Here is a 14345-nt window from a genome sequence, read left to right as displayed (position 1 = left end):
GGGGCAAGGGACCCAAACACAACTAAAACACATGAGCAGTATTCTCTCTTGGAAAAAAAAAAGTATCAATGTAGTGGTCATTGCTCAAAAAAGAGCTTGTTAACCACGAACGATGTGTAGTGGAACACATCAATGCTCGAGAACCCTGCTGCTGGGTGTCAATATGATTAGAGAATGTTGACATTGTTGAGACAAATAAGGTACGCCAACACATCATCGTAAAAATCATACTGTTACCATCTCATCTCATAAATGATAATGTTGCCAATATATATTCAAGGTCGATGAAATTGCGGCAATAGTTAATTGACTCAAGACCAGAAGCTCATTCTGACGTCCACCTTTTCTTCGCTCCTACTCTTAGCTTTTGACCCTGTATTTGCTATGGCGGAGGAGCTCGAGAAGCAGGCCCACGCTGCCTTTTTGGACGAGGAGTTCGATCTGGCCGTGGACCTCTTCACGCAGGCCATCGCGGCCGAACCCAACAACGCCGCCTCCCTTCTGGTCAGCAGGGCGCAGGCGCATATCAAGCTTACGAATTTCACCGGTAGTTTATCTCAAGCTCCGTTTGTCCATGGTTTTCTTCTTGAGACCTCTGGCAGGGTAAACCCTAGCGCTTTTCAATGCCTTGTACTGTTTTTTCCCGCTGTGAAATCATGTGTGTTCTTTAGATGCGAGATCGTGTAGCTCCCTTATGGATACTCTCTTGAGAAATGGGGATTAAACTTTCTCGTCACCTTAGCGGGCAGATAATTTAACCTGAGACACAGCTTAGGAGGAGAGTGCCTTGGTCTGCACCTAGCTAAGGATGAACCCGAAAACACTGTGGGACCAATGATTGCGAGTGATGATGTAGCTTCTGGTCTGGAAGACCTTAAACATTGGTCCACGGTCTCTATAAGGTATCAAATGGTGTTGGATCTTATGTAGAGGCCAAAGAGTGTGGGGAAGAGTGAGCATTTGTGTTTCACCATAATGATTCAGTGTATTGCCTCTGAGAGTCCTCAATGATGGTTAAAGATTTGATGTGGAGTAGTCCCATCGAATCCTAATTCATAGCTTAGTCTCCATTCTCTGTGACCAATTATTAAGTATGCCTCTAGTACATATGCGTAATTTTAGACCCTACCACATGGTGATTTGTGGGTCCATTTGGTTTTTCCCTTCATGGGTAGGGATTGTTTTGGTTTTGCCCTGAATCTCCGGAGCTCTTACAGAAACTCAGTACACAGACCTTTGTATGAATGTATGTTGTGTGTGTGTGCGGGAGCACAAGTTCTACACCCACTATTGGGCACCGATGACGTTAGTGGGGATGTCGTAGTATCTAGTCCATACTATGCATGATGGAGTTGATGGTTTGTTGTCTTATGTTCGCCACCCACTACACCCACTATTGGGCATTGATGATGTTAGTGGGGATGTCGTAGTATCTAGTCCATGCTATGCAAGGAAGAAGAGAGAGGGAAGAAGAAGAAGGAAGAAGAAGGAAGAAGGAAGAATAATAATAAGAAGAATAAGTGCGAGAGAGGGAGAAAGAGAAAGAAAGAAAGAAAGATTTTACTAACGTCTTCTAAAAGACCCAACTTGGCCTATGAGATAAATCAATGTACCTGTGTGGGGTATCCTCTGTCATCCCAACAAAATGAAAAAGTACTGAACTAAAAAGCTGAATCTGGGTGTGCAATAAGTACAATGAGTGGGGGAGGGGATGGAGCTCTACTACTAGGAGAATGCAAAGCTATACGCATGGAGTATACAATCATGATATGCAACCTAGCTAGCTCCATCCTGTACCATACTGGGGGTGTAAAATGGTATACATCAATGAAGGGGGTGTCCACAGCTCCCTGAAGAACATGACTGGGTTTGCTCTGAAGCGAGCCAGTCGCTCCGCACCCTCTCTGTGAAACTGAGCTGTGATCTCTGTCATCTCTCTCTGGTAGAGGCGTGGTGTCTGAAAGCCAGGTGTCCTCTGTCTCCTGCGGGCTCTGAGTGTCTCTGCTCTCTGGAGAGTAATTCCCTGCGCTGTGTAGGGCTGGGAGTGGGGTGGATCTCTGAAAAAATTTAGTAATCTGTCTTTGTCGTCTCCTCTCTGGAGCTGTCTGAGCCTGTAATGATGTCTCTCTGTGACGCTGTATGTCTAGAATGAATCTCCCTAGTATGCGCTAGTCTACTGCCTCAAAGAGCTGGCGTAGGGAATGTGGCTCTTTGAATAAAATGGGATATCTCTATCTGATGGTTGTATATGCTGTGCATCTGCATACATAATGCTCCTCACTCTCCACCTCCTCTCTGCACAATCTGCATACCCTCTCCTCTCGGGGGATCCATGCTGCTTTGCCAGTCTCGATCTCCAATCGATGTGATGAGACTCTAAGCTGATCAATAGCTACTCGGGAGCTGTGTGGTAAAAAGCCCTCCATGTATCTAGGCCTCTCTATAAGTCCATCATCAGTGATACTTATGAAGTGATCTCTGTAGTACAGCATCTTCGGTGGAAGAGGTTGTGTAGGCGATATCCATGTCTCTCGTGTATAGAGCTGCCATAGGTTCTGTCTCAATACTTTGTTCCTCTCACTATGAGAGAGACGGATATGTGGTGCATCCCTGTCATACTGGAATGGTGGTAGATGATACATGTCTAGGCCATGCTGTGAGAACCAATGTGTGACCTGTGCATACCATGATCCTCTGTCTCCTGCCTCAGCCAGCTGTCTAGATGTCTCAAAAGCTCTGTATGACAATCTGTCTTGTGGCATCTCTCTGAATCTTTCTAGCAGGCATATAGTCTGGAATATGGCCTCTACCATCATAGGAGGCGCAGCAAACTCTGCTCGGATAATGTCATGAGGTACTGACGGTTTGCTGTGTATCATGCGTGCCATCATGAGGGCCTGTGGTCTCTCTATCTGTGTCCACCAATGGCTAGCAAGGCTTGGCGCCCATACCGTTGCTCCATACATCAGTGCCGGTGTGACTAATGTGTCAAATAGCCACCCCTTTGTCTGGGGCTCCTGAAAATGAGCATGGTGGCACTGTCTCTCTAGCATAGCCAATGCTGCATATCCCCGTGTCAATCTAGCTCTGGCTGTTGAACCCATGGTGAAGCGCGTGGCTGCTGTCTGCAGAGAAGGTAACCCCTACGTACACGTATGATGTCACCACCTCCACCTGGCGTCCTGTGAGAGTGAATGTCAGCTGACTCCTGCCCTGTCTCGATGTATGAAAGACCATAACCTTGGTTTTCCCAAGGTTCATAGTAAGACCCCTCTGTGTGCAGAAATCATCGAGTGCATGTAGATGCTGCTGTAGACCTCCTGGAGACTCAGACACTAATACAATATCATTAGCATAAAGCATAATATGTACTGAGGTACCTGCTAGATCAACTCCATCTCCGCCTCCCCAGAGCTTTCTCTTCCTCCTTGTGGCCTGATCAATCATACATCTCAAAGTGAATACATGGTCAATGGTAGAGAAAGCTCTCTTGAAGCCTGCCTGCCCTGATGAGCGTAAACCTGCTCGCTTGAAGCCTGCCTGCCCTGATGAGCGTAAACCTGCTCGCTCAGCATATAAGCTAAGCTCTTGCTCCAACACTGCACCATAGAGTTTGGCCAACACGTGGCCAACCATAACCGTCCTGTAGTTGCTCGGATCGAGCATATCCCCTGTTTTGTGGATCGGCACAATGGTGTGCATCGTCCACTCCGCAGGCAAACCCTCTGCTAGTGCCCTGTTAAACAGGTGTGCAAGAAAAGGAGCCAAAGAATCTACTGCGTATATGAGATGCTCACCCTGTAGGCCCATATGGTTGGCGGCCCGTCCATGCTGTAGGCGGCGGATAGCTTCCTTTACCATCGAGTGGGTAAAGAAGCTAGCTGTGGTAGGTCAAGGCTCCTGTGGCGGCTGAGGTATAGGTGGCTGCTGTGGGGCGTGGTATAGGCCCTCTGCATATGTGTGCCATGTCTGTGGGTCTGCAATGGGTGTCGGTGTCCGGGGCGCTCTGAAGTGCCGCCATGAGATAGGGCTATCTCTACTCATGAAGAAATGGAAGATCTCTAGCTCCTGTATCTCTGCAAAGGCCCGCCTTTTGCGGCGAGTAAGTCTCCTCATCTCTCTCCTCGATTCGTGCTCTGTGATGGCTCCCAAGGCTCTCTGTATGCGGAGCCATGAGTATAGGGCTCTGCACTCGTCATCATACCATCTGTTTTGGGCCATAGTCCCGGATCTCGCAGGCTCTCGTGAGTGGACCCGATGTGGGAAGCTCTGTAATGCAGCCGTGTGTAGGAGTGATGCCAGCTAGGTTGTAATGGTATCCATAGGTGCCAAGGGATCCATGAGTAGGAGCCCATCCTCTACTCTGCCACTGTATATGTCTGCCATGTCATGTGTGAAGTAGATGGTAGTGTGGCGTCGGTGTGTGGGAGGCTGGTGATACTGGTGATCCGGCTCGTGAAAATGCCAAGGTGGGATGGAGAATGAGGTGACAAGCTGTGACAATGTGATGCCTCCAAAGACCCCATAATGTAGTCTACCACCGTGCCTCCGGTCTGTGTATGACCCCCATGTGGGAAGCATGTCAGCCCTCTGATCCCAGCCCCACTGTAGCATCCCGTTATAAATAACGAGACGATGCCTGGCTCCCAACTCTAGTAAGTGGTCCCCATCATGTCCTCTGTCTGGTCCAGTGTCCTTTGATGCCCGACTAGCCGCTATCTCCTCTGGATCCACAGGGTGGAGGATCTCCATGTCATCATAGTCATACACCTCACACTGTTTGCTCTGTGTGGGCATTGAAGTCACTCGTAAGAAATACCTCCCCTAGTGTAGAATAATGCATAATCTCCTCTGACAGACGAGTGTATGGCGAGACTCCTGTCTCCTCCTCGTGTGGCATGTCCTCTGTAATGACATAGGAGGATCCTGATGGAGGAAAGTAACATAGGGCTATGTATATAACCCTGTCCTGTGAGAGCTGTAAGCTGATCCACATGTATCTGGTCTTTGGATCCTGTGCTACCACTCTCAGTCTCCCCTGTAGCTCTCGTCTGAATTCAAGGTACCCTGGCGTGTGGTCCTCTTGTATGCTGACTCCCACTGGAATCCCTCTACTCGAGGTAACCCTCTCTCTGGGCTCTGATGTGTCTCTGTCATAAGTATGATGTCTCTCCTCACCATAACATGCTCAAGTCGTCCAGGCTGCACCCATAGTGAACCATTACAGCTCCATACTGCCATGTGTAGCTCTGTCAGTGGCCTGGTCTGTGTCCCATAGGCCCCAAACCGCTAATCCATAGGCGGGCCATCAATGATGATCCGACCATCTCGATAGAAGGCCTTCTTGCCTTCTCTCCTCGCGTGTAAGACTTGTGGCATGCAAGCTCTCCTATGCTCTAGTTGCATCCTCGTGAGATCATCATCCAAGAAAATAGGAGCTCCCTCTAAGCCTCGTAGTATGACTCTCTTCCTCATGAAGATGGTGCGTGCCTCCACATCCCGAAACTGTATGATGAGAGCTCTCTTCTTTGTCATGTCTTCCCGGCCCTCCAAGCTTTGAGAAAGGGGGAGGGGGGTCCCTCATGTGAGTATCCAAGTCGTGTGCATAGTGTCCGCCCATCCCCCTTGGGGGTAGAGTCGGCTACCTCGGGAATCCCCGTGACTCTCACATTGAGTCTACGAGCATGTCGCATCCGCTCCTCCTTAATGGTGGTGTTGACGATTTGGAGCCCTTCTTTTTGGGCATCCTCTTTCACTTCCTTTTTGATGTTCCTCTTCACCACTTCTACCCAACCCTCCCTTGTTGCCTCCATCTTACCTTCTAGACTCTTGGTGATTGCCTTGGTGAGTTCCTCTTTGATGGCCTCTTTGTCAACTTCCACAATCTCCCCCTCCTCCCGTGGTGGTCGGTCCCGTAGAGAGATCACCTCCGCTTTGAGGATGTCGATTTCCTCCTTCATAGTGTCCCGTTCCTTCTTCCATCCCTCTTTCTCCTCTTTCCATGCTTCTTTCTCCTTCTTCCCTCCTTCCTTCGCTTTCTCCCTCTCCTTCTCCCAAGTCTCCTTCTCCCTTTTCCAAGCTTCCTTCTCTTTTTGTGAAGCTTCGATCTCCTTGTCGACTTTGGAAAGTCTGTTGATGATGATGTTGATGGCGGAGTCTGCCGTCTTCTTGTTTTCTCTGATGGAGATGTTTAGCTGATCCTCCATTTTGACTATCTCCTCTTTGCTTGCACCTTGGCCATGTTGATGTACCTCGGAGAGAGAGAACCCTAACACTTATGTTGCTGCCTTGGAGGCCTGAGCAAGGGTGGGTGATGAAAGGGTAGCGAACATAACCTGGATTGGGCTGGGGCTTCACATGGCGGCAGCAGAGCAGCACAGGCGGCGACCAAAACGAAGCGACGGGGAGAGAAAGAGAAAGAGAAAGAGAAAGAGAAAGAGGCGACGGGGAGAGAGATGCGAAGGCGATGGGAGAGACAGAGAGAGAGAGAGGTGGGCAGCGGGGAGAGAGAGAGGTGGGAGGGGATGCGCAGGTGAGAGAGAGAGAGAGAGAGAGAGAGAGAGAGAGAGAGAGAGAGAGAGATGAAATGAAATGAAATGTTATATTAACGTCTTCAAAAGGCCAAAGTGACCTATGAGACCAAAGTTACAACCATATGACATCTGATACACTATCTGGAAAAGAAAAGAAAGGGGAGAGAGAGAGAGAGAGAGAGAGAGAGAGAGAGAGAGGGCAGGGGGGCTGGCGGGGGGGAGGGCTGGCGCAGAGGGGGGCGAGGGGCTAGCGGGAGAGGGGGCGCAGAGGGGGCTGGCGTAGAGAGGCTCGAGGGGCCGGCGGGAGAGGGAGAGAGAGAGAGAGAGAGTAGAGAGGCTCGAGGGGCTGGCGAGAGAGAAAGAGAGAGAGAGAGAAGAGAGGCGAGGGGCTGGCGGGAGGGGGCGCAGAGGGGGCTGGCGGGAGAGAAGGGAGAGAGAGAGAGAGAGAGAGAGAGAGCGCAGGGGATTGAAAAAGTCAAAACGTTAAAACCTTTGCTAAGGCTAAAGTCAATTAAAAAAAAAAACCTTTACCTCATGTTTTTTATGAAAGAAACATTTCTTATTGTAAAAAACGTCCCGTACATTTCTTTTCTACAGAAACGTGTTTCTTTGCTTCCATGGTTCTAGGCTGCGTGTTTCTCGTCCTCACTAATCGTCATGAGAGATGTGATCTTGAGAAGAATCCGCCAAAACTTTGAGACATAAGAGGAAACGGACTCGCCTTCATCTTTTGTTAGCCAATCCCATTCCTTTCGTACATCCTTTTCGACGTGAGGAGGAAGGAACTGATCATAGAATTGCTCTTTGAAAGCACTCCATGTAGGAGCAACTGTCCTATGCAATCGACCAATCACTTGTAGTCTCTTTAAGATGCATACCCACATGTCTGAGCATAGATTTCTCGGTGAAGTCCTCAGTGCAAAAGGCTATTTCAAATTGCCTTATGAAAGCAAGTGCCTTGGTGGTATCTAGCTTTCCATTATAGCTCTCGAATTTGATGTCCTTGTCCCCTGACTTGAACTCTTGGCCTTCTTGCTGTGACGAGGATCCCGACGCTCTAGAACAACATCCTCTTCGTCATGTCTACGATGGCGACAATGCCCAGGTCTAGGGCTAATTTCTCGTGCAACACCCCCTCATCATCCGCTCGAGCTGCATGTCGATGTACATCATCTCCTCGGGCTGCATACCCTGTCACCTCAGTTGCATGGGCTGCATGTCCCCTCATAACATCTGTCCAGGCTGCATGCCCACTAACATCACTTGCTCGGGCTGCAAGCCCTCTCACATCACTGGTTCGGGCTGCATGCCCTCTCACTACATCATCAGAATTCCCTTCACGGGATAGTCTGCGAGGTTACCGTGTGAAAACACACTTGCCCTCATCATCAGAAACAACATCGCCACGGCTTTTCAAATAAGCAACAGCCAACTCTCAAGGTTGCTCAATTCCCATCTCTTGCACAATTGCATCAAAAGTGACCACATAAACCTTAACCTGAGACTTTGATTCAATGACCCTGTGTACATCCAGGTCCCTTTGCAAAGCACGGAGCTCTTCAAGCTCATTCATCAAAGCATCAAGATCTTGCTGATCCTCAGCCGTAGCAGACAATGGCGGATCGTTATCTGCCAAAGCCCAAACATGGTCCCTGTCTCTATCCTCTTTCCGCATGCGGCGAATACGGGTGATAGAGTCCTCCACATAATGATCTGACTGGCTGGCCATAATGTATCTACCAGATTTTCAGAATGAAGAGAATTTCCATGCCCTGGAATCGCTCTCTACCAGCTTCCCGAATATGATACTGAGTAGACTGCAAGGGTGCAACAGTGCCCCTACACAGACAGGAGGGCCACGAAGTCTTCCCACACGCTCACTACCACTTAAAACCAAAAGTAACCTCTTTCGAGGCGCGACAGTAAGACGGGGGCTACCTCAAAATCCCAACCTTCTCTCACGGATAACGACTCAACCATATCCAGCGTCATATAAGACACAAGCTTTGTAGAAAGCCAAGCTCTGATACCAATGTACATTGTAACGGAAGGGCAACTGTAACATTGAAATCTTATCTATCATGAAAACTAAATAAACACATAAGCATGCCAAATAGAAACAAAGATAACAACTCTGCACACTACACCACACTAGGGACTAGAAGATGGGCTGAACCCCCCCCCCCCCCCCCCCCCCTTCCCTTTTTATGGTTAGATCACCAAAAAGAGTTTGCTTCCAAATACAACTTTGCGACTGCTCGGGGATTCTCCGCTGGCTAGCACCTATTTCTTCTAGTATAGTATGAAAACAAAACAAATCATATGCTGAATTTGATGTCAATCCTCGGCACAAGAGAGCATTCCCAACATAAAGCACATGTAGGACAACCATGGACAGCCCATAGCACTCCCACATCAGCCTGAGACAACCTTGCATCTTCATCTTCCTCCTGTGTGGCTCACAAAGCAAGTCGACCAACCTTGGAGGGCTGTTTGCAACAGTCAACCAGCTCTCAGAAGCCACAAGGGACGTCAACCAGTAGCAGTTCACAAGCCTGAAGGTCTTCGATCAATAGGAAATCCCTTCTCCACAAATTGGCCAGCTCTTCCACTCTTTCCAATGCCCTTACCAGCAGCTTTTTAGGGCTGTAAACAGCCGGCCGCCAGTAGGAAAGCTCCCAGAAGAAGTCGACCAGCCCTGCCCACACATCTGGGTGAGTTCCGCCACGATAGGTAGTGGTAGTTGGCTGTAGGAAGCTGTAGAACCAGTCAACCAGCTCCTTCCATGCACGAGAAAGCAAGTGCCTCCCCAAAGTTGGAGTTTTTGAAGGAGATAGCACGGGCGGATGCATAAACAGTAAACAAATGAGAGAGTGCAAAGGAGATTGAGAGAGTTGGACAAGATCACCTTTTATAACAGCAGTAAAGCTTTACAATGGCAATGGGCAGCAACTAAGTGTTGAACTCTGTGCAAGGGAAGTGGATGAAGGAGTGAATAATGGGGAACTCCTTATATAGTGCAGGAGGAAACTGGCCGACTGGCCCTGGACAAATAAATAGGAGAAAAATCCAGTAAAATCGCAGATAAATAGTAAAGCCCCAAAACACTGAGATGCACAATTCTAACACCCCCTCTACAACTCAGTGTGTGCAAGAGTCGGAAGAAGATAAGTCGATGAAGATGCAACCATGGACCCTCCAGCACCGCGAGTATTGGAATCACCTTGAAGAGAGCATCCACCAACCTGTTTCCTCAAAACAAGATGCCACTACGAATAGCAAGGAACTTTGCTTGGCCACGAATTTCGACACAAGTGTGCAGTGAACTCTAAAAATAGTGACGAGTTGCTGGACACCGCGCCCATAATCCCCAACAGTGGACGGAACACATCACGTCCCAAAAGCCTCGAACAATGAACTTAGAACAAATCCAATTCATAATCTCTACTGTACCAAAGATAACCATGTCCTGCCAGATGTCTAAATCACGGTCCCCATGCACCAGTAGGCGGAGCTGCAATCAGCCCCCTCTCCGCCCACAAGCCTCTTCTGGCTGAAAGCACATGGGGGGAAACTGCATGTGTACTAGGGAAGCACACCATCTGGGGTCTCCTGAGCCCGAAGCGCCCTGTGAACCCTAGAAGTGGTATTAGAATATGTATCACTATCATATGTCGTGCCTCTTTTCCCGCAAGAGAAGCAACGCCTTCGACCTTTATTTTAGGGAGCTGAGATCATCAAAATCCAACTGAGTGGATTTGACCTGGCACCGCAAAGATCGAGACATCACATCATAATCCGGAGGAAGCTTGGTGAGGATAAGAGCAACCAGCTGAGAACAGGACAAAGCAGCACCCATAGCCAGTAACTGGTCATGCATAACCTTGGCCTTCATGCGAAAAGATTGCATTGAATTGCGTGTAGGAAATAACAAGCCGTAGAGCTGCCCCTGCAAGGTAACTGCCCTCATCGATGAATCTCAAGCAAAGAGATCCTCCAATTTTGACCATACCTGATGAGCGCTCGTGAGAGTTTGCAATGCCGGTGAGACCTCCTTGATGATAGTCCGCACAAGCACAGAATGCGCCTTGGAGTCCCGATTCTCCCAGTCTTGTAATTCCACAGCAAATTCATCCTCCTGATCTTGACTCCACCGCCTAGAGTTTTGAGGACGCTCGGGCTTCCTTCAATGCCTTGAATAATGTCCCACAAACCCTTGTGGATGAACTAGATCCGCATCTGAAGCTTCCAATGAGCATAGTTGGGTCCTTTCAACTTGTCATCCTTGTTCGTACAGGGGGAAGCCATATCCACAGCAACAAAGAACAAAAAACAACTCTCAAACACTTCTCTTAAGTGCTTTCCAACGAAGCAAGGCACCATGAACAATCAACCCCCTCTCAAACTGTAGAGAGAAAGAGGCGGAACAGCAGCAAACAGTCCAAGATCCACCGGGAACCGCCTACCAGAAGCGCAGGGACTCGGGGAGGAAGAAGACAATGTAGGGCCACTTGTGTAGCAGCACCAAATGCAACGAATTCACCAAAAACAGATGCTGGTGCAGAAAACACAGCCATACGTGTTGAGATATCGAGCTCATCTAGTGAGGCAGTGGACACCGATGACCCACTTGGGAGATAGGTCCCACACTTACATTTTAGTTGGGTTCACACTATAGAGAACCCTCGTATGTATTTGGTTGAGTACCTTTTCATATGTCTGTACTCTTATCTTTGTATATGGTGTGTTGAGTGTTGTGTGAAGAAGAAGAAGATTTTCAGCCTCTCACCTTGTGTGTTCTCTTTTAGGGTTTTGTGAGTGTGTGTTTGCTTGCAACAGCTCAAGCTATCCTCTCCCCTGCATCTTTTCATGGTATCAGAGCTTGGTTCATGCTAAGGGTTGAGCTGCAAGCAAGAGAAGCACAGGAAGCGGTACGAGGGTAAGAGCTTCATCTACTCTTCCCTATTTGTGTTGGCGACCACACCCCTGTCGGGAGCTCTACGAGAGGCACCGGCAAACGACCTCTAATTGAGGAGCTTTCTTATCGGGAGCTCTATAGGGCAACTATGTTGGCCTATTGGACAACCTTTTTCGAGCCGAAAACGCGTTTCAGGCGCGTTAGGATCTCCGTTTTTCGGAAAGCAGGCGATTTCGAGCACTGGGGGTAAGTCATCGATTCCTTGCAGAACTCTGTTTTAAGAACTGCAGGAAGACATATTGGTTGTGCAGACATTGTTAGTGTTGCAAGAAGGTCAACAGTTGCCATTGGGTGTATGTATGCACATTGAGGTCATTGGTTGTGACATTTGAGTGTAATACAGTACTGCTGCAAAAAATACAGCAATTTGTGCAAGACAAACCAGAGTGGTGTTTCTGGTAAATTTGTGTGTCTGGTAAGATGTCAAATGATGGCATAAACCAGATTGTTGCTGAGAAGCTTGTAAGAACAACTTGCATGCTTGGAGGTTCAGGTTGACAAATTTCCTGATGGAAAAGGGTTACTGGGACTACATAGAAGGTGAGCACGAAGAGGCACCGGAGATACTGGAGATCAATCCGACTGCTGCAGATGTGAAAGAGTTCAAGGATTGGAACCAAGGAGCCAGAAAAGTTATGTATTGGCTCTCTGTCAGTATACAAGACACCATGATTGGGCACATACAGGCTGCCAAGTCCCCCAAGGAGGCGTGGGACACCTTAGTAAAACTCTATGAAAAGAATACCAAGGCACGAAAGATACAGTTGAAGAATGAACTTCATACTGTGGAGAAAAAGAGTATGCTTGTGAATGACTATGCATTGAAGATCAAGGGTATTGTGGAATCCCTTGCATCTATTGGTGTTTCAGTAGATGATGATGATAAGGTGGAAGTCTGTCTACGTGGTCTCAGGCCACAATACAAGGCGTTCAAGACGTCTATTCAGACTCGGGAAAACATTGTTGGGTTTTATGCTGTGTATGCACCCAGGGGAGTGCTAGTGATCATCAGTAGGTTCCTGGGACACTTTTTACGTCAGTTAGTGGAGGTTTTTTTCCCCAGTTTAGCTTAGTTTCACTTATAGTGGTTTATAAGTGGTTTGATCCACCTGGCACAGTTTATGGCCGGACCATGTGAACACACTTTAGGTCACATCTTTTGTATGTGGCTATTGTACTTCTTTTTATCATTATCATCATATGAGAAAATGCGTTCCTCTCTCTCACACACGCTTCTTGTTGGTGTGTCTTTCAAAACCCTAACCCTAACCACTCTTCCTACATTTTGGTATCAGAGCAGGTTCGCTTGCCCTGTCCGTACAGGCCCTCGCCATCAGCTGCAGCTCGCCCGTACATCTCGCCATTAGCTGCCCGTACAGGCCCTCGCCATCAATTGCCCGTACAGCTCGCCACTCATCTGTGGTATAGTCCTGCACAGACAGCCGTCTAGCCCATGTACAATCCTGCACAGACAGCTGTACAATCCATATAGGCCTATTGTTTGTCCATACAGGCGCTGGCTGTTGTGTACAGCTATTCCGTACAGCAGACAGCAGTCGACTAGCACCTGCTGCGTATACCTGCAGCAATATAGTCGCTGCTTCTCCTCTGTACACTGCTCCGGACAGCTGTTCCGTACAGCCTACAGCCGACCAGTACCTGCAAAATCACATGGGTAAAGTTTAAAAGCTTTACATGTTTTGAAATTTGGGCGTTTTTTTTGTGAAAGTTTTTCTGGCAGATACAGGGAGGTTTTCTTGCAAAGAAACCTCTACAGGCTTTTGCAAGGCTTTGGGTGCAGAAATTTTGGGCATTTTTTGGGCATGGCACTGTGTGAGCCACTTTTTGTTGTTCTACTCAGTCAGTGGTGCATTGTTTTGCACATTCAGAGGATTGAGAGTGCAAGCATATTTGGGTCAGTTGTACTCAGTGGAGTATAGTTGCTTTCAGGGTTATTGTTTTTGGGTTTTTTGATACACAGGTACAACATTGTGCACTTGCATAATGGCAAATCCACAGCAGAGTGATGTGTTCACGTACTTGTCTAAGGAAGACAAGCTGGATGGCATGAATTACTCCTTGTGGAGTTTCATGCTGAGAAATGTGCTCGTGGCAAAAGGTCTTTGGGATTTTGTTAGTGGTGATGAACCACGTCGAGGTCCATTGGCTCCAGAGACTCCTCCCCAAGGGGGTGCTTGTGGAAGAGGACAACAGGCACAGGCACCGGTTCAGCCACACCTGTTCAAAGAACAAATGCCCAGAAGACATGGGATGCCAAAGATGCACAAGCCTTATCACTTATTGCATTGTCAGTACAGAGGTCTATTATACCTCATATTCGTTCAGCTGGCTCTTCATGGAATGCATGGGTGACTTTTGAGCAAATGTATGCTGCTCGTAATGAGGCATGGATCTCATTTTTGAAAAGAGAGCTGGAAAACCAGAAGATGCATGAAGGAGATGATATGTCTAGCCACTTGAACAAGCTGGAGGATTTGAGAGAGCAACTCATCAATGTGGATGAGATTATTCCTGAGACACAGCTTGTATCCACCATCTTAAACTCTTTGCCAAGATCCTACTTGGCTTTTCATACCTCTTTGAACCTTAGCATGAGGAATGCTATTGAGCCCCTAAAGTATCAGGAACTTGTTGCTCTCTTGTTACAGGAAGAGCAAATAAGGAAGAACATGAACATGAACACAAGTGCTGAACAAGCATTTGTGACAGGTCAAAAAGGGAAAGGCAAGTTTCAGCCAAAGAGTTCAAATAAGAATTCAGGTGATGGTGGTTCATCTCAGGATACCAAGAAAGGTGATGGACAGCCCAAGAAG

General features: G+C 48.0%; 1 protein-coding gene and 1 pseudogene across 2 annotated transcripts in view; one reads left to right on the top strand and one right to left on the bottom strand.

The window, feature by feature from the left end:
* Positions 1 to 293: 293 nt before the first annotated feature.
* LOC147622918 (protein SGT1 homolog) overlaps positions 294 to 14345 on the top strand; it is a 94065-nt gene continuing 80013 nt past the window's right edge. Inside the window, exon 1 of one of the 2 annotated variants that reach the window (XM_086822535.1) lies at positions 294 to 547. In XM_086822535.1, coding sequence (XP_086678661.1) covers positions 385 to 547 — 163 coding nt within the window. In that variant the 5' untranslated portion in view covers positions 294 to 384. The remainder of the gene's footprint in view (positions 548 to 14345) is intronic. The other variant, XM_086822532.1, reaches the window with a different exon arrangement.
* Positions 5290 to 6331, bottom strand: LOC147622919 (uncharacterized; annotated as a pseudogene).

This window comes from Cibotium barometz, chromosome 28 (genome assembly GCF_041138505.1).
Source record: "Cibotium barometz isolate CiBa-2024 chromosome 28, ASM4113850v1, whole genome shotgun sequence".
NCBI classification, from domain to species: Eukaryota; Viridiplantae; Streptophyta; class Polypodiopsida; order Cyatheales; family Cibotiaceae; genus Cibotium; species Cibotium barometz.
The sequence above is the reverse complement of the archived record's forward strand: the minus strand, read 5'-3'. Positions and strand labels throughout refer to the sequence as shown.